This window comes from Marmota flaviventris, chromosome X (assembly GCF_047511675.1).
Source record: "Marmota flaviventris isolate mMarFla1 chromosome X, mMarFla1.hap1, whole genome shotgun sequence".
Taxonomy (NCBI): Eukaryota; Metazoa; Chordata; class Mammalia; order Rodentia; family Sciuridae; genus Marmota; species Marmota flaviventris.
In genome coordinates this window covers 117,861,160-117,886,836 of record NC_092518.1, presented here as the reverse complement: position 1 = coordinate 117,886,836, position 25,677 = coordinate 117,861,160, and the positions used below count along the sequence as shown (strand labels likewise).

General features: G+C 36.7%; 1 protein-coding gene across 9 annotated transcripts in view; it reads right to left on the bottom strand.

Annotated features, from left to right (window-relative positions):
* Window positions 1-230: 230 nt before the first annotated feature.
* LOC114096632 (integrator complex subunit 6-like) overlaps window positions 231-25,677 on the bottom strand; it is a 64,068-nt gene continuing 38,621 nt past the window's right edge. For 4 of the 9 annotated variants that reach the window (XM_027940178.3, XM_071606778.1, XM_071606776.1 and 1 more), the window contains 9 exons: window positions 15,458-15,552; window positions 14,377-14,487; window positions 11,901-12,119; window positions 10,770-10,893; window positions 9,347-9,489; window positions 7,581-7,815; window positions 3,946-4,320; window positions 2,993-3,086; window positions 231-2,623 (listed from right to left, as the gene is read on the bottom strand). In XM_027940178.3, the coding sequence (XP_027795979.3) occupies window positions 2,515-2,623; window positions 2,993-3,086; window positions 3,946-4,320; window positions 7,581-7,815; window positions 9,347-9,489; window positions 10,770-10,893; window positions 11,901-12,119; window positions 14,377-14,487; window positions 15,458-15,552 (1,505 nt within the window). In that variant the 3' untranslated portion in view covers window positions 231-2,514. Of the gene's footprint in view, window positions 2,624-2,992; window positions 3,087-3,945; window positions 4,321-7,580; window positions 7,816-9,346; window positions 9,490-10,769; window positions 10,894-11,900; window positions 12,120-14,376; window positions 14,488-15,457; window positions 15,578-25,677 lie in introns of those variants that run through there. The other 5 variants (XM_027940180.3, XM_027940179.3, XM_027940181.3 and 2 more) reach the window with 5 other exon arrangements.

Here is a 25,677-nt window from a genome sequence, read left to right as displayed (position 1 = left end):
ACTGAGCCACAATCCCAGCCCCTTATCTCCCTCATTATTGGTCCATACTTTTTTTCTCTGCAAACCTCACATTTTTTTTTTATTAAAAACTGGCCTTTTTTAATATTATGATATAATGACCCTGGAAATTCTGACTCCTCCCAGGGTTTATTGTTTACTTGTGGGTTATTTTGTCTTATTTCTTGCCGCAGTCTGGCTGAGCACAAAATAACCGAGCCACCACGAGTCACTTGTAGGTTCAAAACAGAAACTCCTTTATTATCCGAACTCCCTCAAACGCCACCCACACAGCCCATCCAGGAACCACCAACCGGAAATCCCTCCTCCGCACTTCCCCAACCAACTCGAACTCTCCAGGAATCCCCGGGAGAACTCCAAAGTAGCGTGAGAACTCCAAAGTAGGCGGACAGCAGGGGTCTAATATACAATTGAATACACAGCTTAACATAACCATCATCATCTCAATGGCTCGCTGGCATCACCTCTCAACCACTCACTTCTGGCAAAAATGCCATGCATCATTCCGACTCGGCTGTGGCTCTCAGCAATTTTTTAAAATATTTTTTTAGTTGTAGTTGGACACAATATCTTTATTTTTTATGTGGTGCTAAGGATCGAACCCAGTGCCTCACATGTGCGAGGCAGGCACTCTACCAATGAGCCACAGCCCCATCCCTATTTTGTCAATTATTTATTAACTTTTCTAAACTCTTTTTAAGGACTATATTCTTTGTCATGTATAGTCTCTGAAGTCTTTGTTCCTATAACTTGGAGGTCATCTAGTAGTTCAAAAGGTTTTCTCATGAACCTGGAATAAAAAGAAAAAAAATATTCTCCAAGTGATAGTATATTAGCTGTCTATTGGGATGCTTCTTCAACACTTAAACAGGTTGTTTACAACTTTGCCTTATTTTACCCTTCATTTCCTGCTTGAACTGGGTCTAAAGATCAGACAGAGGTGAAATCTGTGCTCTCAGGTCTTTTATAGATAGGAGTTCTAACTTTGGGTATGTATATGGTTTCCTAGATTTCCAGGTATATGTGGGAGAATTTTAAAGCCCTAATTCTCTAAAGTGTCATATAACCCCCAATTTCCTCCCAGCCTTTTTCCATATTATTTTCTGCAGCTTATTCGTCTGCCTTGAAATATTTTTGAGAAATATCCTCCACATAGATGCTGAGAGACTTTGGAGTTATGTAAAACAAAGGCAATTAATCCCTTTTCGTCAGTTTAGGGAGTCCTCCAGACAGGTGCAAACATACACTCCCTCCAGAAACGGGAGCCCAATACTTGGAATGCAGGCTGCCATCTTCAAAATCACTGCCATGCCATGGTGGGGGGGGGGAGGGGGAGGCATGGACAAGGGTAAACTGAAATGCATCAAAGTTCTTATCATACTCAATGGTTTTTCTCATGATATAGCATTTGCTTGGTTGCTATAAACTTTTTACTTATATTCTAGAAATTCAATAAACTTGATTCTGACAGTTTTTCCTCTTCAGTGTTTCTTAGGAGAGACTGGCCTCCCCAGTACTTTCACTAACATCACTCAGTCCTGTGAGTGATATTTGGAAGCTTAAAGCCTATGTTAATATCTTAATCATTGAATAGTAAGCACTTTTCTGAAAATGACACAAGAATTACACCACTAGAAATTTCTCTATCATCAATAAACTGTGAAAATCAATAAAATGATTTATTTTTTATATGCAAAGTCAAAAATCTCTTTGAATACTTAAATTTTTACAAATAATACAAACATAACAATACTGTTCCATATAAACTTTTATATAAACATTAAAGGACACATACACATTTTTTTTTCTTTTAGTGCTTCCAAAGCACTTAAGTCCACCTGAAGATGTTCTGTTATCACATGCAAGAACAAAAGCCAGAGCATAGGGCAGCCTCAGGTGCACTTTGTAATGTCTTTAGACAAAATACAAGAGAGTTGGAGGTAGATTGTTTGGTGACTCTCCCTGCCCCTTCCCACAGAGAAATAAGTTACCCAAATAGCAGCTTCTTACTCTTTGATTCAAACTTTCCAAAATATTGCATGGTTTAAAAGGCACAACTAGGAATTGTTGAAAGTTCTGTTTAGCACACACATGACTAATACTTGGATTCTGTAAGCTTATTCTTTCTAAAAGACATTGTAAGAACATCAAGTGGTGTTCCACTTGCAGGTAGCCCCTCATTACTTTGAAAATGCCTGAAATGGCAGTTTAAATGAGTGATTCCCTTATTGCCTGTGGTAGGGACAGCAGGGTTTTATGAAGTTAGCCTACTGAATTAACACCACCACTTTCCTTTAATTTGGGAAAATAAACAAGAAAATTTTAAAAAATGATGCTTTTCACAAAAATTTTTAAGGCAAAAGTCCAACATTTACTGCCAGATAATCATAAAATTTAAAGCTCTACCACTTTCTCTTAGACTCTTTGAGGCTTCAACAATATCCTGACCAGTCCTACAGTTCAGAAATCTTATCTTTTTTTTCACTTGTCTCTGCATTAACTTGATGATCTGCTGTTGATGTGATTCACATTGTTGAGAAGGTGATGAGAATCTATTTTTTCTAGCACCTTCTCAAGTTGCTGAATTAAGACTCGTCTTTTAAACCTGAAAAAAAAGAAAATTTTATTAACTAAATGATACTTAGAGCACTTATGGTGTGGAAGGTACCAAATGGGATACAAAGCAGAACTTTCCACCTACAGGGGGATATACAATTTGTCCTTACAGGAAGATATGATTTACCAAATACAATGAGTGCCAGCTGAAGGCCCAAGCTCACATTAGTCTAGAGTAATGAATGAGTTGGATGCAGATAACATCAATCTAAATACCTCTAGAGACAGCCTTAACTATGACTTAGGACCAGAGTTTGCGAAAATCAAGGCAGAGCCTATTCTTCTCTGTCTTGCATTGGGCCATGCTGCTAAAACAAAACAAAACAAAACATACTCTGAAGAGCTTGTTTATACTCACCTTGCAGCTTCCTTGATGGTAAATTCAACAAACTGCTTCTTTATCTCCAGAGGTCCTTGAACTTTTTCAAGCAAAATGAAGATTCTTTCATACTCTGAAGAGATTTAAAAAACTTTAGTATTTTTAAAAATATGAATAATATATAGTATTGAATCATGATTCATCCTCAGTAATCATTCTTCATGGGTATTTTAAACACTCAAATGAAAATATTTGCTTGTATCTACTAAAGAAACTCTTGCAAACACTACCAAATGTGGAAGGCTAAAAAATGGCTCCCTCAAATTGCCCTAATCCCTGGAGCCTGTGAAAGTGTTACTTTTAATGTTACCTAATAAACGTTATTTGCAGATAAAATTAAGTCAAGGATGTTGAGATGGGGAAATCATCCAGGTTTTTATGTGCAGGTCCAATGTAATCACAAAAATATCCTTATAAGGTGGGACAGTAAATGCCAGAGAGAAGAAAGATGGAAGGACAGAAGTAGTGGTTAGAGAGAAGAAAAAGTGATAATTCTGTTGACTCAAAGATGAGGAAAAGGGCTAAGAACCAAGGAATACAGGCAGCCTTTGGAAGTTGGAAAAGATTCTTGCCAGAGCCCTCAGAACACTGGCCTACCAATACCTTCATATTAGCCTAGTGAAAGTATCTTCAGAATTCTAACTTCTTAAACTATCAGATAATAAATTTGTGTTGTTTTAAATAACTCAATGATACATGATGTAATAAACAAAATAATTTGTTATAGCAGCAAAAGGGAACTATTACAAGAAGCAGGAAGAAAGGTGATTATATCTTTTTAGTTAAAGTCAGAAAGAACCGCATTAAATTATGTGAGAACCCAATATTGCCCAAAAATGCACATCAAGAGGTGGTTTGGATCTTTTCAGAATCATAGAATTAGAGGTACCGCCTGTTTTACTGTTACATTATTGATAGATAGTCCTACTTACTTCGTCCAAACTTTCGAACTTCTTTCATTAATTGATGTTTGATATCAGCATTGATTCCTTGTGCCATTGCAGGAGTGATCTGCAATGCATTTGGTGCAGTTCCCAAAGTAGATACTACTGCAATTTTTTGGTCATCCACGGAGAGATTGCAGTTTGGGGCTCCTCCTCTAAGTACGTTATTACCAAGTTTGTGAAATGGTCCATCTCTCTTGAGACTAGTGAAGTCATCAGACAGAGAATCTAATTGGCTGGGTGGGACACCATCTCCTGTTGTGTTCATAAGCTCTGCTGGAGCAGATTTTGACAAGAAGCCATCAGGTGGGGTTTGCCCATTTTCCATCTTCTCTTCATGCACATCATGAATGACAGTGGCATCTGGAAAGCAATTTAAGAAGCTGAGCTATGAGGTAGTTGCATTATGTCAATCCCACAGGTACATCCCTGTGCTTCTAAGTTTCAAGGAAGTTATTTACTTCACAGAGCAGAAATATGTACCAGGTGGAAATCTGAAACCCCTCACACTGAGCTCAGGAAAATAATACTACATGATCACCTTTTTCCCTCTTGCTACTATGAAAACATGTAGAAACTGAGATAGCACAACAAACATTGGGAAGTCTCTGGTACTCATGATTTAGTGTCATCCTATTACTCTTTACAAAGCAAAAAGTACCAAGTCTCATTTGATGACATGATTTCTCAAAGTCATATATAAACTACCATGCATTGCCTGAGCTAGCTGTTACCTGAGCTTTAAGCCAGGTAACATGAATAGACAATTCTGCGTCACTTCTATCTAAAATATTCTGAGAAAATACATTGGGGCTGAATATGCTCTCTCTACTCCATCACCCCAAATCAATCTATCTATCTATGTCTGTCTGTCTATCTATCTATCTGTCTATCTCATTGTCCTCATCCTTCGCCCCTTCTGTGTCAAAGTGGGTTTCTTTTTACTCCAAGCCTGACATATCTTTTACTCATCTTTTGCTATCCCAAGAGATGGATCATCACTGAAGCAGACAGAAACTGCACCTGCCCTGATGGAACCTACACCAAGATGGGAAGTCAGAGAGGAAGTGCATGGAGAGCAACAGGCCATCCCAGCTGGACTCCTGTTGGGGGAGATGTGGGCAGGGGAGTGGGAGGGAGCAGCAGAGGGGCCTCCAGGGCTGAGGGTGGTGGCAGGGCCTTCTGGGTGGTGTCCTCTGAGCAGAGCCTGAGGAGGAGACAGAGCAGGCTTGTGCAGATTTAGGGGGACAGTTCAGGCTGCAGTAAGGGTGAGGGTCAGAGGGGGACCTGCTGAGGACCATGGAGTAGAGGAAGAGGCTGCCTGCCTCCAGGCGAAGCTGTGCAGAGCCTGTGACCCACAGTCAGGAGTTCAGGGTGTGTTCTAAGTGCTTGGGAAAGTGGAGGATGCACTTCCAGAATAGGCATGGCATGGACCCATTTACCTGCTGACACTATCACTCTGGATTCAGGGCCAGGAGTGAGTTAGGAGCAAGAATGTGAATCAGAACCTGAGTGCCACTGTGGTGCACACCTATAATCCCAGCGACTCAGGAGACTGAGTCAGAAATATCACGAGTTCAAAGTCAGCCTCAGCAACTTTGTGAGGCCCTAAGCAAGGTAGCAAGATCCTGTCTCTAAATAAAATACAAAAAAGGGTTGAGGATGTGGCTCAGTGGTTAAGCATCCCTGGGTTCCATCCCAAGTACAAACAGGGATGCCCTCTCTCATCACTTCTATCTAAGATAGTTCTTGAAACACTGGCCAGAGCAATTAGATGAAAAAAATTAAAGGGATACATATAGGAAAATAAGAACTTAATTTAGCACTATTTGCTGATGATATGATTCTACACCTAGAAGACCCAAAAAGCTCCACCAGAAAACTTCTAGAACTAGTAAATGAATTCAGCAAAGTAGCAGAATATAAAATCAACACCCATAAATCAAAGGCATTTCTTATATCAATGACATATCCTATGACAGGGAAATGAGGAAAACTACCCTATTTACAATAGCCTAAAAAAAAAAAAAATTTGGGAATCAACTTAACAAAAGAGATGAAAGATCTATACAATGAAAACTACAGAACCCTAAAGAAAGAAATCAAAGAAAATCTTAGAAGATGGAAAGATCTACCTTGCTCTTGGATAGGCAGAATATTATCAAAATGACCATACTACCAAAAGCACAAACAATAAGAAATAAAAGAACAGGAATCAGGGAGATCAGAAAAGAAGCTATCATAGTAGCATGGTGAGAGATCATGGTAGTGTAGAGTCATGGAATAGAAAAAATGGTAGAGTACAGGGATTATATTAAATGTCAAGTTCCTGGATTTGATAAATTGATGGAAGTAAGAGAAGAATAAAATAATAAATCAGACTGACTCTAAAGTTTGTAACCTGAACTACTGAGTAAATAACAATGCCAGGGGTATGAATGAGCCAGTTTTCTACTGCTCTTGAGAGGGAATTGCACCCAATTCTTCCTGACTCTAATTCAATAGTCTCAGATTGCTATTCTGGCATTAATACTATTAGCATTATTTACTCTAGAGAAATCTGAAAATGCTATATAGAGTTTCTCTGCCATCTCAGTCCCCACAGGTGCTGTAGCTTTACCAGCATGTCACTGGATGAAGTCATTAATTGCTATGCATAAGGATGTCAGCAGAGTTATTTTGAAGAGGGGCAAGGTTGGGAGCCTAGTTGAAACACATGCAACCTATTGAGTTTTATATGTCTATTAGATACCTAAGTGGAGAACCCATGTCCATGGTAAAATAAGATTCTGGAGCTAAGGAGCAAGCTCTCATCTAGAGGTATAAATATTGAAGTTGTTGAAATCTAAATCAATTTAATAGCCACCAGACTGCATGGGATCACCCAGGGAGAAAACACAGTGAAGAGAAGATGCCCTGGAATTGAGCTTTGAGGCCCTCCAATTTCTAGAGGTAGGAAAGGGGGAAAACACAGAAAAAGGATGGAAAGAGCCATTTTTAAAGGGAAAAGAAAACGAGGTATCTGGGAACTCATGAAGGTCTTCACGGAGAAGGGAATGGACAACGGTGTCCAAATGCTGTTGAGAGGTAATGGCAAGGTGCAGCAGACACTGGTGAGCCTGAGAAGGGTTTTAGTGGGGTCAAGGTGGCAGACACCATGCTGTACTTGGCTAGAGCATGAACAGGAGGTGACAGCACAGGGAGCAAGTGTAGATTCACGCTCTAGCCAATTCACTCCGACTGCCTTGGAAACCTACTTTGTCCCAACCCTTGAAGCTGCTCCAAATGGCTACAATGAACAAGCCCATAACTCTCCATCTCTCTATTAATTACTGTTATTTATTTACTTACTAAGTTATGAATTAATTAGTAATTACTATGTCCATGCCATGTGTTAATTGCTGTGTTATTATGAATCTCTTCTCCTCATATATACTAAGATCCTTGAAACAGGTTGTCTGCTCCCCATGGGGTCTTTTGCACCTACCACATAGATGGTTTAATAAATGACTTATTTAATAAACAACAACTAAACATAAAAAAAGGAATACAAAAGAAAATAAAACTGTTTAGCGTCTTAGTCCTCTAGGAGCCATAAGGAAATCACAACCACTACTCTATACCTGGATGTACAAGGGTGGGTTTTATGAGGTTTGGATAAGATGGGAACCACGAGGCTGAGAGTGGTCCCTTTCCGCCCACATGGTTAGTTACAGTAGGCGGTGTTTGTGGTTTCCTCAACTGCAGGGACATACTCCGCCTTCTCTTAGATGACATAGGACTGTTGAGTTCTCCAGGACGTTTCACTTTGTTCTGTGGCCCTGCTACAAACTCATCTGCTTCATCAATCATCATTCCCTAAAAGACATTAACAAACATATTCTATTGAAAACAAAGATTCCACTATCGAAAAACTGCAAACACTTGTCTTATACATATACAATCAATCAATTACACATTACATTACTTTACATAAGTATAAACACAGGCCAAATATTTATCAACTCTATTCTCAGAAAATGACTCAATTTTAATCCAGTCTAAGTGGAACGAAGAAGAAACTAACATACAAGGTGTTGTCCAAGGCCAAACATGCTATAATAATAATTAGAAAGCTTCAGGAATGAGCAGTTCTGACCAAACAAAATGGGATAAACTCATAGTTACCTTTTTGGAGAAGTATAAACCACTTTGCATACCTGCCCACCCCTACCCCAGTAAGTTCTCCTTTTGGTGCTTTTTGTGCTTAAAACTAATCATTAAGAAACACTGATTATCATTGTACAGTTAGATTATGCTACAGTTAGATTAGGAAAGGCAGATAGATGGAAAAAGTGATTTTTCCAACCAGAACTTCCAATATGAATTCAAATATGTTCACCTTGGTGCTAGCAAAGTAGCAAGGAGACTTTTTGCTCTTGAGGGTAGATGAAGGATGAGAGCCAGAAATATAGAAGAATAACCTAAGAGTATGTACCCTATAATTTGAACAAAATCATGAAAAATGACTTTTCCAGAGGAACCCCCCATATACTATACTGGAAGGGGAAAACATTTTCACGGAGCATTTATTACATGCCCAGTAATGTTCTAAACAGTGTGCATGTACTAACTTGCTTAATATTTCACAGAGCTCTGCCTGTTAGGTGCAATTATTATCCCCAATGTTATGTAAGGACACTAAGGTACAGAAAGATAAAACATACTTTAATTAGTTAACCTTTGCGGTGAGGTGAAATACTTTTAAGTTCAGAGATATAAAAGAGATTACTGCCTGGTCTGTGCCTTAATAGCAATGGTCTCCTCCATGAGGACATATATAATCTCATTTGTTTTCATGCTAAAATGGTCAAGTTGATATATCACACATGTACCACATTGAGAGCTCTAGATGATAATTCCAAAAAATTGACATCACCCCAAAAAAAGTTCACATCACCTAGTATTCCATATTTCAAGGGAGACACTCATCACCATCTAGCTAGAGCCTGCTACCTGATTCATGGAAGTAGATGAAATAAAATAATTGGTGAAATTAATGTGTGGTGGTAGGACTGAATATAGACTCTGGAGCCAGAAAGATGTGGGTTCAAATCCTGGTTCTTATTACTTATGTCACAGAACTTTGAAACTTGCTCAATATAAGCCTTGCAAAACAGTTGTAAGCATTAAAATGTAATCATTAAAGTCACCAGCTCCTACCAGGTACTTAAAAAATGGCAGGTATTATTTTACTCATTCAACACATTCTTGCATCGGGAGGCTCCCATTTCCATCCACAAAGAGCCCTGGGATCACATTTTATCTCTCATTTGTATTCCTCTTACCAAAAAAGAAGAGAATCAAAGGGGTATCACAATTTAGACAGAAATAGAAATAGGCATCCTACCTTCTTATCTTGTTTAAATGGATTGCCAAAAGTATGCAGTCGTTTTGGTTGGTCTGGATCAATCTCTCGTAATGGGGAGGCCACTGTCTTTAGATATTCCTGATAGTTACCCATTTGTGCAACTGGAACACTATGAAGGGAATCTGTAAAAATCACCAGCAATTAAATTGATGCTCTACAATTGGAGTGCATGTCCCTTTTGAGATGACTTGATCATCATTGGGTTTAACAATGTGCATCTTGGCATCCAATAAAGTAAAAAATCTTGAATCTGGCATTCTGGGATCTTGAATCATTTCTCTCTTCATCCCAATCATTATTTAGTCTACCATTACTACTGCCTTCAGGCTCATATCCCTAGGATGAGAACAACTCCCTTACCTTCAAGCCAGGTTTAAGAATGGGCTGACCTTCTATTCTTCCAGTGGATTAGACAAAGGGGAATGAAGAGAAGGGAGAGAGGATGGGGATGGGAAAGACAGTAGAATGAATTGGACATAACTTTCCTATATTTGTATATGAATACACCAGTGAAACTCCACATCATGTACAGCCACAAGAATGGGATCCTAATTAGAATAAGTTCTACTCCATGTAGGTACGATATGTAAAAATACACTTTACTGTCATGTATACCTAAAAGGAACAAATTAATAATAAAAAAGAATGGATGACCTGCTTCATACCTTTCATCTTAACCCAAAACACCATGAATCTGCTACATTTGAAAGAGCTGAGGTTCCATGGCATTCTCTTATTATACAGAGAATCTTGGTTAGTGGGCCATAACCTGTGAGGATTTAATTAAATGTGTATGCTATCTTTCTAGCTAAGTCCCCTTACACAAAATTTTGCGAGGGGTTTCTAAGGATTGTCCAATTTAAGATTTGCTGATTTTTCTAGATGGATGAACCCATTTAAAATGAACAAAATTGAGTAAGGGGAAATTGCAAACGATCATGATTCTCCAGTTCATTACTATCCAGTTCATTACTATTCTAGAAATGAGGTATTCTCTTTATCACAGTAAGCTGGGTGGTAGAGTGGGTAGTAGAGTTCTGGGTGTGCAGATTGGAGAATCTGACAGACCTAAGTTCTGTTACTTTGGGCTATACCTGGGAAAACTACAAAAATGCTCATTGTCAATTTTAATGCCCATTTTATGAGCATAAACACACTATCTGTCTAATGGGGTTGTTTGAGGCAAAGTATGGTGAGTGTGGTGTATGTGTTGATGAATGCACACTTGCCTTTAAACTTGAGAAAAATAAATTATGTCTGAGCAGATGTAGGGATTCCATGAAAACAGGCACTTGGAAACATTAAACTATTACAACATAAACTACTCATAATGAGATAGAAAATTTCATGAAAGTCATGCCTGGCATTTTCCTAGTGAAAATTACTCTCCTGTTCAATTTACCTTCATCTTGTCCAACAATAAACTTGTGAGTTTTCAGCAGATTGGATCTCATTCTGGTCAACTGGTCCAAAAGACCTCTTCGTGGAATATCATAAGCATTTCTGTATGTCTGAGGCTTCAAATCCTGTTTGAAATGAAACAATTTCAATTACTCCTGAGGCTTCTAATCTAGAAATGTAATACCTGACCTCTTAAACTCTTTGAAAAGAGCTATATTTACTTTAACTAACTATGGTAGAATTTTCACAGTGAAAAATTTCCATTTGTTGTTCTGATTATTCTAAGACACCCACAACACTATTAAAGTCACTAGGAATATCCCTTTTCTTTTTCTTTTTTAAATTTTTTAAATAAATATTTAATTTTTAGTTTTAGGTGGACACAATATCTTAATTTTACATTTATGTGGTGCTGAGGATCGAACCCAGTGCCTCATGCATGCTAGACAAGCACTCTACCACTGAGCCACAAACCCAGCCCCGGAATATCCCTTTTCAAGTATATCATTTTAAATTCAAAATCCTGAGATTTATTCCTGTGGTCACCTTGCATGACCACTGCTTGTAATCTAGACATAGTCTTTTGGCAGCTATAGAGGTGGGCTGCTGGAATCTCCCCATAGGACAGCAATGGTTGACTCCAAAGGGAGTACAGTGAGCTGCGTCCAGCTGTAGGGACTTAGGCAACTGCTATAGAACTGAGCTGAGGTCCCGCTCCTTCTAAGAATGGAGAAAATGGTAGAGCCTGGCCAGTTCTGCCAGTGGATCTTCTCCATGGGAAAAGCTCATACCAGATGTCCCCACTGGGCTGGCCCAGACTTTCTCCAAGCTGCACCAACATCTGCGTCTCTTCATTCTCAATCCTCCTTCCTGCCTGCTCTCTCACAGATGCTAGATTAGCATGGCAGCCTGGAGGCTCTCTCCATTACCTATCACAGGTGCTGTTTCCCAAACATTCCTTGTACATTTAATTCCATCTTGGCATCACTAGCAGGAGAATTCCTAAACTGTTCCATTAATAACTACTAACTCCAAAATAGGACTGTCATTATCTCAAAACTAAAGCCATATGAATAACATAAATGTATCAGACAAGTTCAAACGTATACAATCTCTTTATGTCACCATTTACCTTGTTTAAGAGCCCTACTTGGAAGCCAGCAAATTCTTTGGTATTCAATTCTGTCAGTCTCAGTGCAGTTTCCCCTGTAATCTCTTTCAATAGTTTTCTAAAATTCTTATTGTGAACCAAGGACACACCACCTCCAGAATGATTTTTCACTTTGATACCAGTTTCCTGGGGAGGTTTCTTCCCCACTGATGCTAGTATTCGTTCTGATTCTAGTTTGGTCTAAAATGAAAGTACATAGTATGTTATGAAAACATCTACCTTACTGCTGTCCATTTTTACTACTTAAGAAAGATAATACTTTAAGAACCTCAAAGAACAACTTCAATTGCAAATTACAGAAAAACAGATAATTAAACATTTTCCTGTGCTTCTCTGTACTATCACAGCAAACAAAGAGGGGGCTGGAAAGGCAAATAATATATTTTGTCTCTTGTCTATTGTCAAAACTATGGCTGAATTGTGGAAAGAATGGAAACCATGGGGAAGAATTTCATTCATAGTCATTTTAAAGCATCTAGTCTACATCAACATATTTGTTTCAGAAACAGACATAAAGGTTTAGACTCTATTTACACATGTAAATTAGTGCTAAAATTCAGATTATATAGACTGGCGTTATATATAAAAAATTAAACTGTTTATTTTTAACATTGGACTACATAAAAAGCCTTATATTGTAATGCTTAATTTAACAAATGTTACCAAACCAATAATTTGTAATGTGTACTCAATAAGTTTTTCACTAATTTATGATGAAAAATCCTTTTAATAGACATTTTATACTATCTTGATTAATTTTGCTTGAGAATGCATTGTAGCAAGATATTTAACATATTTTGTGTTCTATATACATCTGAGATGGTTTAAGGAGCACTGATGACATAGTTATTCAAGTAGTAATTAAGTTAGTAATTAGAAATATTATAAATTATTTATGATATCTTTCTCTCTAAAAGGTAAAATTCCACCAATGTTCATTAAGTCCCCCCAAAACTTTGGATTTATTTTGGTTTGGTCATGGATATTTATTGATCTTCCCTAATAGTTGGAACTGAGTCTATGTTTATTAGCTCTAAAAAATTCTTAAATATGACTTAAGAGCAAATGAGTGGTCTACTTCATTAAATTTTCTTGAAAGCTCATTTATAAAACTATATATAATCAATGTGCCCCAGAAAGTCCAAGAACTTGCATTAGTTTCAAATCTGTTCATTATTCTTCCTTGTGGCCATACCCTGCTGACACAGCCTTAAAGGCCTAAGGTAAACATCATGTTAAAAAAAAATAAATGGACCAATAGATAGATAAATAAATAACCAAATCAAAACATTTACAACAAAAACAAAAAAACTTAGCAGAGAGGAAAAGGGGTTGGGGGGACACTTGGCAGATAAGATTTCTGGGTTTGCTTTTACTTTCTTTTTTCATTTTGGGGCACACTGGACCAGTAGGAACCAGTAAGCTCTTAACAGTATTGAAGTTTTTGCCAGTTCCTAGCGAGATGTGTCAGCATGCCAGTTGTGGACTCCTTTCGGTCCTTTAGTAAAATGACACTTTGCTTACTATTCTTGGTTTTTGCAAAGGCCAAACATCCAAATCTATTTGTTTTGAAGCATTGTAGCCACTGCAAATGCTACTACTGTTCCCTACCTGGGCATACAATTTGCACAAGACAGTAAAACTGCTGCCTGGATTTGTCACATAATATAGAACAATTGTATGGTAGTAGAGTGCTAACTCAATAGTTCCTAAACATTTCCATCCTATAAGAATGGGCTAGGTAGAGGTGAGAAATATGGTAAGGAGGGGTGAGTGGAGGATGAGGTACTAATAGAGAGGGGCATCCAAGGGACAAAGTGAATAATGGCACATGAGGTGGGGTCTAAAGGAACAGATGGAGTTCGAGGGCAAGAAGAGAGGAGGCTGAATCCCACTCTTCAGGTTGAGGAACACTGGTCTCATCTTCCCCTTCTCCAGGGTAAAGCAGATAGCTGTTTATCCAAGGGCTAGTAGCATGTGAGAGTGTAAGTCCTTTATATGCTGCCTAAAAATGAATTTCAAGCAAGTCATTTCACCATACCAGGCCTCAGTGTGCTGACCTACAAAAGGGGGATGCTCTAGCCCAAAGTGATTCAAGGAGAAACTAGGTTGAGGATAGACAAAATGTGACCCAGGAGAGAATTCTTTTAAGCCTCTGTCCCTCTTAGGCCACAAAATATCAGCCAGTTGTGAATAGGACAAACCAGCAGGCAGAAGGAAAAATGGCACAGCATCAAACGATACTGACAGACCCTTAACTGCAGTTTAAATGGTGAAGCTAGAAGCCATAGAAAATCACATTATTACTAGCCAATAAAGTGTAGAGATATATATATATATATACATTTAATTGGAAAAATTACAATTATACTAAAGAATAAGGAAATGCACTTCTGAGGGCAAAGGATTTTTGTTTGTTTGTTTTTACCAATACTACCTGTTGGCTGAGTTTTTTAAGGTAAGAGATAACACTGTAACTAAGTCCACAATCTAAATTATCTGATATCAGATTTGGAGCTCCCATCATCCTTAGTGCTTTCTTTAATGGCTATAAGGAAACAAAATACACAACAGTAAGAATAGAATAAATCTTAAAATACTCAAAGTTCAGTTATAAGGGGCAAAGGGACATGATTAATTTTTTAGAAGTCAAGGCGCTGCACATAAAACCAAACATGGAACATTAAAAAGTGGCAATGAAAATAGCAGAGAGGTAAGGAGCAGAAAGTAAAAAAAAAAAAAATCAGAAGAGAGTGGGATAAGAAGAGCAAGTAACAGCAAATTCAAATAAGTAAATTGCTTTCAGTCTTAATTCCAAAGTCATAAAATCATTTCACATTGCATTTTATTGTGGACCCCATTCCTGCCATGGTCAATACTAACACACCCCAATTTCTCCTCCCAGTGACACCAATGAAGATTCTGCCTTTTCACCTCTAGAAAATTGGTTTTAAGTTACCACATCAACCTCTGAAATAGGTTTGAGAATCTGGATTTAGATTACATTACAAGTTCAAAGTCATTGTGAGTGTTTGTCTCCAACTATAATACCCAAAATGAGGCCAAGTAATGTTTACAGTGCCTCTACTTCTTGCTGTGCCTAGAACATAAACAACTACAATGTCTTCAGCATTTTGTTTTCAGAGGGAGTCCCCAAGATTGAGAATTTCTAGAGTTAAAAAGGGAAGTTGGTATAACACATGAATCAATGCCTATTTATTCTTCATTCCAAAATTATAATTTCATAAGATCAGTTTTATAAGAGAAACATGGATGTGTTTCATAAAAATAGCCATGGCAGTTAAAAGAAACAAAAAAGAGAAAACAGTGCTCTTTTATGCTATCATGACATCTCTAAACTCTTACATGGTTTGAGAAGACAGTGATGACACAAATGTTCATAAAATAAATAAAAAAGATAACTATCTTATAGCAAGGTAAAGCTTTTGATTCATTGACATTTCTTATGACAAGAATCATCATTGACACAGTTAATACATATACACATCAATACATACTAATAAATAGTATGGAGGCAGAGTTTTTAAGTAGCTGTCAAAAGCCTGTCGCCACTTCAGATTTGGCTTAAGCTTGTGAACTTTGAACAAGTCATCTGTAACAGAAAAACAAATAAAATACTACATTATTTTAATATAATAAATCCCAACATCTGAATTCCAATATCTAAATCAAGCAGTTAGTAACTTGCATCCATAAATGTCAGATTTTAATTACTGAGATGAATATTCCATCATTTATATTATTGTGTTTTTTTGGTGGTTGTATTTTTCAAAATTATATAGAGATGACCCAAGCTCACAACAGTTCAACTCATGATTTTTCAACTTTACAACAGTGTGAAAACAATATGCATTTGGTAGAAACCAAGCTTCAAATTTTGATCTTTTCCCAGCCTAGAAATATGCAGCACAATCAACTCTCTCTCACAATGCTGGGTAGCAACTGTGGGCTGCAGCTCCCAGTCAACCATGCAATCATCAGGGGAAACAATTGACACTCTACAGTGTACTGTGTTGCTAAGCTATGGTGGGGTGGTTAGTAGATTAGGGCATTTACCACCTAAAGATGGTTTATCTGACTTGACTCCATCACAAGTTGGAAAGCATCTGTATTGTAGAATTTTTCTAGAAAATGAAACAAATTATTGAGAAACACACTCCTCTTCCATCTACAAAGCTACATGTTGACTCTGATTCACTTGAAATATTTTTCCTGATCTATTACATATGATGATTCCACTGTAGTAAATTTTCATCAGAGGGTAGCTCCATAGTCAGTGGTGGATGGAATAATATTTCTTTCATTTAAACATAGAATGTTATTGGTTTTGCTGAAAGGTTAAGGTAAAGAGATTTTACAGCGGCTGGGGTTGTGGCTCAGCGGTAGAGCACTCGCCTAGCATGCGCGGGGCTCTGTGTTCGATCCTCAGCATCACATAAAAATAAATGAATGGAATAAAGGTATTGTGTCCAACTACAACTAAAAAATAATATTTTTTAAAAGAGAGAGATTTTACAAAACATCTGAGAAGAAAAGCTCAGCCTCTAGTTTCAAGGCAGTGAAGGGCAAGCTCAAAGTTATATTTTGGATTCTCCTTAATTGGCTCCTATTTGTTCATCCATATTTCCCTTCCTCTTCATTGCTTCGTTTTCTGTGTTCAAGCATTTTGAGCCAAACTTTGTGTCACTTAAATTTTAGTTATTGGGTGATAGTAAAAGCACATAGAGATGTTAGGATAAAGTTGAAAATTCGGTACAGATGAACATGTTTCATATATATATATATATATATATATATATATATATATATATATTTATTTTATTTACTTATTTTTATGTGATGCTGATGATCAAACCCCAGGCCTCATGTGTGCTAGGTGAGTGCTCTACCGCTGAGCCACAACCCCAGCCCTGAATATGTTTCTTAAGTACCATGTATATCAATGTAACTGAAGATATTTAACTTAAATATGCAGACATTCCCTACCTTTTCACACTTTAATTATTCTGATAATCTAAATATATTTTATATACTGTAAGAAAATTTCCAAAACATCTCATTATTTCCTTCATACTTTATTATTTACTTTCAAGGGTAAGAAGCATATATAATAATTCAAAATTGGCATCCCCAGACATCAAAATGAATCTGACACACATACTACAAATATAAAATATACCATGAATTCATTCTCTACTCTGTTTCTTCAGGTTTTATTAATTTTTACTTTTAAAAAAGCAAATATTTACTTCCAGAAATAAAACCATGCTTAATTTCTCTACAAATAGGCTTTTCTTTGAAATTCTGAATTACTTTAGTTAAGAAAAGCAACTATAGGGCTGGGGCTGTAGCTCAGTGGTACAGCGCTTGCCTCGCATGTGTGAGGCACTGGGTTCGATCCTCAGCACCACATAAAAATAAATAAAGACACAGTATCCAAGTACAACTAAAAATATATTTTTAAAAAATATAAGCTGGATATGGTGGTGCACACCTGAAATCTCAGCAATTTGGGAGGCTGAGGCAGGAGGATTGTTGGTTCAAAGCCAGCCTTGGCAATTTAAGAAGGCCCTAAGCAACTTAGCAAGGCCCTGTCTCAAAATAAAAATAAATAAAATAAAAAAAGGGCTGGGGATGTGGCTCAGTGGTTAAGTACCCCTGGGTTCAATCCTCAGTACCTAAATAAATAAAAAGCAACTACACATTTTCTTCCTTTTAGTGCTATAACAAATTATTCACTCCTGCTGAAATGAATTTACAGAGCCATAAAATGTAGGTCTTTCATTCTTTGGTATAGGCTTAAAAACAAAAACAAAAAAGATCTGAAGAGATTTCTGGTTCATTGCAGCATGCCAGTCCTTTAAAGACCATTCAGATCTTCATTCATATCTTGATACCATGAGACACCATGGAAATATCCCATCATACTGTGTCTTTACATGGAATCTGTTTGGAATTAGGCAGATTTTTGAAAACTGACAAATAAAAACACTGAAGAGACTTTTAGATACAAATAGATTAGATAATCAGAGTCAGTAATACACTTAGTAGTTCTAACAAGGCCAAGTGCAATGATTCTGCCCAGAAGTTGGCTGAGTCTAAATATTTCTTGTCCAATTTTTTAAATGAGGGTCAGGGGAAGGAAGAAAATGTTCCATAGTCTAGAATAATAGTAGGAATACTGCATTAGTTGCTACCTCTGTGGCTCAGAAAATGGTTTCTATGCTATTAGATGTCTATTTGCATGGGGTCTCTAGGATGGTACAGTAAAGACTTCATCAACAATTAGCTGATTCATATTTGAAAGAATAGGAGATAAAAGTGTAGAATAAAGTAAAATAATACAGGCAATACCTCAAAAGCTACTGATATTTTTTCTTCCAGTTTCTTTCTTTCTACTCCACTCTCCTACAGAGAGTAGACCTGTTTTGGAGTGCAAGCTCAGTCACTTCCCTAGCTAAGTTGAGTCTGGATAAGTCAATTCACCTTTTTGAGCACCCATTTCAGCTATAAAATGGTTTAAGTGATAACTGCCTTACCACAATAACATTCTAAGGAACTGAATTAGTATGGAATGTAAACTATCAAGCATGAGATATATAGAAACTTATACAAATTATTCTTCTTTAGTCTTTTTTTCTGACACATCTTTCTTTCTTCTTCCTGATCATAACTGAAGTATTCTTTTCTTTTTGAGGTGCTGGGGATTGAACTCACTGCCTAGTGCAGGCTAGGCAAGTGCTCTACCACTGAGCTACAGCCCCACCTCCCATAACTGATCTTAATATAAAACAGAATTTTATTTTTTACATAAGTCCCCAGACTTCAATTTAAAAAAGGAAAAACAGAAACCTACAAGCCAGGCATAAGTGTCACTCGCCTGTAATTCCAGTGACTCGGGAGGCTGACAGGAGGATTACAAGTTGGAGGCCAACCTGAGCAACTTAGGAAGACCCAGGCTCAAGATAAAAAAAAAAAAAAATTAAAAGGGGCTTGGGATGCAGCTTATTGGTGGAGCACTTGCATAGCATGTATGAGGCCCCAGGTTCCATTCCTAGTACTGCCAAAAAATAAAAAAATAGAAATCCAGAGACCCATAATATTGAAAATGTATAGATTTCAACTGGGAAAAAAATCACTCATCATACCAGAAGCCAGAAAGATATCAAAATAAATTTTAAAACACAAAAGATGGGGCTGGGGTTGTGGCTCAGTAGTAGCGCACTTGCCTAGCAGGCGTGAGGCACTAGGTTCGATTCTCAGCACCACATACAAATAAATAAAAATAAAGGTCCATCAACAACTAAAAATATTTTAAAATATTTAAAAAAAAACAAAAGATGCCAACAACAAGGTATCAATATTAGAAATATTTATAAGAATTTTAAAGAAGCCATTATAAAATTTGTTTCAATAAATAATGATGAATAGGCTTGTTAAAACATGGACAGCCTCAGCAAGCAGATGGAAAATAAGTAGAAGATATAAAGAAGAAGCAAATGCACATTTTAGGACTGAAAGGTACAATAACCAAAATTTTAAAAGCTCAGTGAATAGTCTCAACAGCGGAATGAAGGGGACAGAAGAAGTAATCAGTGAACTGGAAAACAGAATTATAGAAATAATCTAATCTGAAGAACAGAGAAAGTAGAATGGAAAAAAATGAACAGAGCCTCAGAAATCCATGAGATTATAGGGGTTATGGAAGGAGAGGAGAAAGAAGGTGGTTTGAAAAAGTATTCAAGATAATAATAACTGAAAATGTCCAAATTTGGAAAGACACATAAATAGATTCTTGAAGCTAAATGAATTCCAAACAGAACAAACTCAAAGAAATGCATGCCAAGACACATCCTAATTATACTTTTAAAAACTAAAGACAGAAATATGTCTTAAAAGCAAAGAAAATCAACACCTCACCTATAGTGGTAAAACAATCAGGATAAAAGTGGATTTGTTTCTATAAACCAAAGAGTAGAAGGAAGTAGCACAGAAATTTCAGGTGTTGAAATACAAATGCTGTCAACCCAGAGTCCTATATCCAACAAAAACATCTTTTTCACAAAAACATTCTTTTGTGTGTTTTTCCCCAAGTATTGGGGTTCAAACCCAGTAGCATTCTACCACTGAGCTCCATCTTCAGTCCTTTTTATCTTTGAGACAGGGTCTTACTAAGTTGCTGAGGCTGGCCTTGAACTTGTTACCTTCCTGCCTCGCCTCTTGAGTCATGGTGATTACAGGTATGCACCACCAGGCCTGGCTAAAATTAGGACATTCTTAGATAAAAGGAAACTAAGAGAATTTGTCAATAGCAGACTGCCCCCGCCCCCGCAAACAAACAAACAAACAAAAAAACAGCTATAGAAGTTCTTGAAACAGAAATTAAACAATAAAAAAATGAACCTTAGAGCATCAGGAAGGAAGAAATAATATGATAAGCAAAAATAAGAGTCAAAACAATAGGCTTTCTTTTTCCTGTTTGACAGTTGAAACAAAAGTTGTGCCTCACATGTTTCTAAATATTTAGGGAATAGCTAGGCTAATTTTATCATAAATGGAAAAGGATAAAGTAATGTAAAGATTCTATATTTCCCTCGAATTTATACAATAATGACACTGGTATACTGCCTAAGTTATGTATATATAACATCTAGAAAAGTTCCTTACAGATCTATCCAAACAGATATACTCAAAAACACTACAGAAAAATGAAGATGGAATCTTTAAAAATGTCCAAATAACCCAAAACAAGTCAGGAAGATGAAAATAGAGAAATGAAAACCAGAGAAAACAAAGAATAAAAATATCAAAATGCAGATTTAAGCCCTAACATATAACAATAATTATATCAAATTATATATTATATATAATATTATATTAGATGTGTAAACATACCAATTAAAAGGCTAAGATTTGCAGAATGGATGAAAAAACATGAATTCAAACATGTTTACAAGAAATTCATTAAAACTTAGTGGTCATAGTCATGTTAAAAATAAAATATTGGGCCAGATCTGGTGGTACATGCCTGTAATCCCAGCAGCTCAGAAGGCTGAGCAGGAGGATAAAGCTAGCCTCAGAAACTAGCAACTCAGTGAGACCCTGCCTCTAGATGAAAGTCAAGAGGACTGGGGATGTGGCTCAGTAGTTAAATGCCACTAGGTTCAATCCCCAGTACCAATAGATAGATAGATAGATAGATGAAATAATGGAAAAGGAAATCCTACAAACATTAAAGAATAGCAGAATTGGCTATATTAATATCTGATAAAGTGCACTTAAGAGCAAAGAAAATTAGAAGAGATTCATTACAGGAAGAATACACAGCACTTCCAAATGTGTAGGCACCAAATAACAAGCAGAGTTGCAAAGTATTTGAAGGAAAACTTGATGGAAGTGAAAAAGAAACTGACAAATCCATAATTATAGTTGGGGACTTTAACATTTCTGTCTCAACAAATGCAAGAGCAAGTAGAAAAAGAACAAAAACATAGCAGAACACTAACCAACAGGAACAATTTAACAGCTATAAAATACTCCATCCAGCAACAGTGTACCACACATTATTCTTAAGCATCCATGGAACGTATACCAAGACAGACAATAGCATTTGCCATAAAACAAATGTCAACATATTTAGAAGAATGGATGTCATGCAGTGTGTGTTCTGATCACGATGGTATCAAGCTAGAAACTGCTAATAGAAAAGTAACAGGAAAATTTCAAAATACTTGGAAATCCAACAATACACTTCTAAGTAATATTTGAGTCAAAGAGTGTCAAGAGACATCAAAAGATATTGAAGTGAATGAAAATGAAATATAGCATATTAAAATTTGACAATTTTCATGTTAAGATTACATCAGTGCTGAGAGAGAAATTTTAAAAATGAAAAGATTCAAACCAATAATCTAAGATTCTATCCAGAGAATAAAAAAATATAACAAACCCAAAGAAAGGAAATAGCAACAACAAAAAAGACACCAATGAAACTGAACAAAAGAAAAATGATAAAATTAAGACACAAAATAGCTGTTTCTTTGATAAGACCAATTAAAGGGACAATCCTCTAATGAGACTGACAAAAAAGACATGAGACTCTATTATCAATACCATGAATGAAATAAGTGATATCCTCATAGAACCACATACCAAAAGAATAGTAAAGGATTACTAAGAACTATCCTCTATACTTAAATGTGACAATTTAGATGAAATGGTCAAATTCCACAGAAGCACAACTAACCATTATTCACCCCCCAAATTGAAAGACATCCTGTGTTCATGAATTTGAAGAATTAATATTGTTAAAGTGCCTACACTACTCAAATAATCTACAGATTCACTGCAATCCCTATCAACACACCAATGACATTCTTCACAGAATTAGAGAAAAATAATCTTAAAAATTTGTACGTAATCCCTTAAATTCCTGAATAGCAAAATGAATCTTAAGCAAAAAGAGCAAAGAATGAATGAGGCATTATGCTATCTGACTTCAAAATATACAACAAAGCTATAGTAATCAAATGAGCATGGTATTGGCATAAAAACAAACCAAAGGAATCTGAATAGAGACCTGCACATAAACTCACACATCTACAGCCAATTGATTTTCCATAAGGGTGCTAGAACATTCACACAGCAGAGAAAAGGCAATCTGTTCAATAAATGGTGCTGGGAAATTTGGATATCCACATGCAGAAGAATGCAACTAGATTCCTTTCATCAGTTATAAACATCAAACCAAAATCTAATTAAAGACTTAAATATGAGATCTGAAACTATGAAACTACTAGTAGAAGATATATGGAAAACACTACAGGACATTGGTATGGGCAAGGATTTTTTGGACAAGACCCCAAAGCACAAGAACCAAAAGCAAAAAACTAGACAAATAAATGGACAAATACATTAAACTAAAATGTTTTTGCACAGTCAAAATGACAATCAACACAATGAAGACACAACCTGCAGAAGGGGAGGGAGCAAATATTTGCAAATTGTATATCTGATATCCAGAATATATAAGGAACTGCAAACAAACAGCCCAATTAAAAATGGGCAACAGACCTGATAAACACTTCACAAAAGAGATATAGATGACCAACAGGTATTTGAGAAAATTCCCAACAGCACTAATCATCAGAGAAATGCAAAGCCAAACCACATTGAGATAACACCTCATTGCAGTAAGAATGACTCATGTCAAAAAGACAAGCAATACAAGTGCTGATGAGGATGTGGAGAAAAGGGAACCTTTGCAAATTGTGGGGGGAGAATGTAAATTGTTATAGTCATTTTAAAAAAGAGTATAAAGGTTCCTCAAAAAATTTTCTTTTAAATTAAAATAGAACTACCATATGATCCAGCAATCTTACTACTGGATATACATCTAAAGGAAATGAAATCAATATATTGAAGAGACACCTGCACTCCCATGTTTATTGCAGCAGTATTCACAGTTGCCAAGAAATCAAAAGTTACTTACATGTCCATCAACTGATGAATAGATAAAAAAATGAATCTGGAATTCCTGAAGATGGCAAAGTAAAGGAGGTTGCTTTCCAAGCTGCTCCATGGCATGAGACCAGGAAAACAGGTAAACAGATTCTCAGTGAGGTAAGTGAGAGGGATTATACTGGGATTTAGACAGTAGACTCCCAGAACAGCTTAGGGACTTAGAAGGTTAGATATAATAAAATAGAAGAAGAAAACCCACCACTGGCAGCAGTGGCCACCAGAGCTGATCCACCACAGGTAAAGCAGGGAGGGAGACTAAGAGAACCTGCATTTCAGGTGACATGTTGGCATGTCTTGATACAGAAAAAGAGATCAAGGACACTGCCTGACTGATCCAGAGAGTGAGCTAAACCATATGCTGGTGCAGGAAAGATGCTCCTTATCTCCTGGCTGTCCATGGAGATGAGGCAGATGTCATTTTTCCCACCATGCTATGGTAGCTGGTGGTTATGGGAACAAGTCCAAGAGCCCAGGTCTGTGTCATCCAAGCTGGGTCCAAGAATCAGACTGGGCAGATGCCTACCACATGATTCACAGTGTGCACAGTTGACCAGGATAAATTCAGGACTGGAAAGTGTTTTACCCAGGAAAATACAGGTCATTGAGACTTGAGAGATCCCAGGTCCTTTCCACCCTTTGGGTTTGGTGGCTAGCTGGAATGGGCTGAGAATTCGATCAAGCAGGTAGGTATGCTTGGGGACCGGACCCAGGAGACCAGGAAGGACGGCATCCACAGGTGGCAGAGGGGATGAAAGATTACCTACTCTGCCACACAAATGGAACCTAGTGGGGACTCCTGGGACCAGGATCCCAGAATGGGTTTCTATCCTCATATCCGATAAAGTAGACTTCAAGCCAAAGTTAATCAGAAGGGACAAAGAAGGTCATTTCATACTGCTTAAGGGAATTATACATCAATAAGATAAAACAGTCATAAATATTTATGCCCCTACATACATCAAACAAACTCTAGTGAATATCAAGAATCTAAGAGACCACAACACAATAATACTGGGTGACTTTAACACCCCTCTCTCATCCCTGCATGGATCTTTGAAACAAAAACTAAATAAAGAAGCTATACAACCAAAATATAATTAATGATTTAGATTTAACAGACATATATAAAATATTTCATGCATCAATGACTGAATACACTTTCTTCTTAGGAGTGCCTGGATCATTTTCTAAAATAGATCACATCTTAGGCCACAAAGCAACTCTTAGCAAATACAAAAAATAGGGATAATACCTTGCATTCTATCAGATTGTAATGGAAAAAAATAGAAATCAATGACAAAGTTAAAAAGGTTAAATGAGAACTCTGATATGTAGAAGCTCACCCACAACAAGGGGGTAAAAATAGAAGTTCACTGGATTAGACAAAGGGGAATTAAGGGAAAGGAAGGGTGATAGGAATAGGAAAGACAGAGGAAGGAATCTGACACAGCTTTCCTATGTATATATATGAATACATCAAAGTGAATCTCAACATTGTGTATATTGACAAGACTGGGATACTAATTAGAATAAGATATATTACATGTTCGTATGAATATATCAAAATAGATTCTACTGTCATGTGTAACTAAAAAGAACAAAAATATGTGGTACTTCAACACAATGGAATATTATTCATTCCTGAAAAAGAATGAAATCCTGTTATGCTAAATGAAATAAACCAGGCACAGAATGCCAAGTATGATATAATCTCCCTCATGTGGAATCTAAATGTTGACTTCATAGAAGTTGAGAGTAGAATGGTAGTTTCAAGACACTTGGGAAAGCAAGGGCAGGGGGGATAGAGAGCTGGGGAGAAATCGATCAACAGGTACCAAGTTATAGTGAGAGTAAGAAGCTGTGCTGTGCTATTGCACAGTAGGGTGAATACAGATAACTATAATGTACTATATATTTCAAAAAGTTAGAAGAAAGGATTTTGAATGTGTTTTACCAAAAAGAAATAATAAATGTCTGAGGACATGTTTGCCCTGATTTATACAATATACAATGCATACATGCATGGAAACATCACATAATGCCCCAAATTATGTATTATTTTTGTTTTTATTTATCAGTCATATAAGTAGACTATAAAAACAAAATAAAGTGCATGGGATGATATGTGTAGGTTACATGTACTTTACTACTATACACCAGGGACTTGAGTATCTATAGATTTTAGTATTTGTGT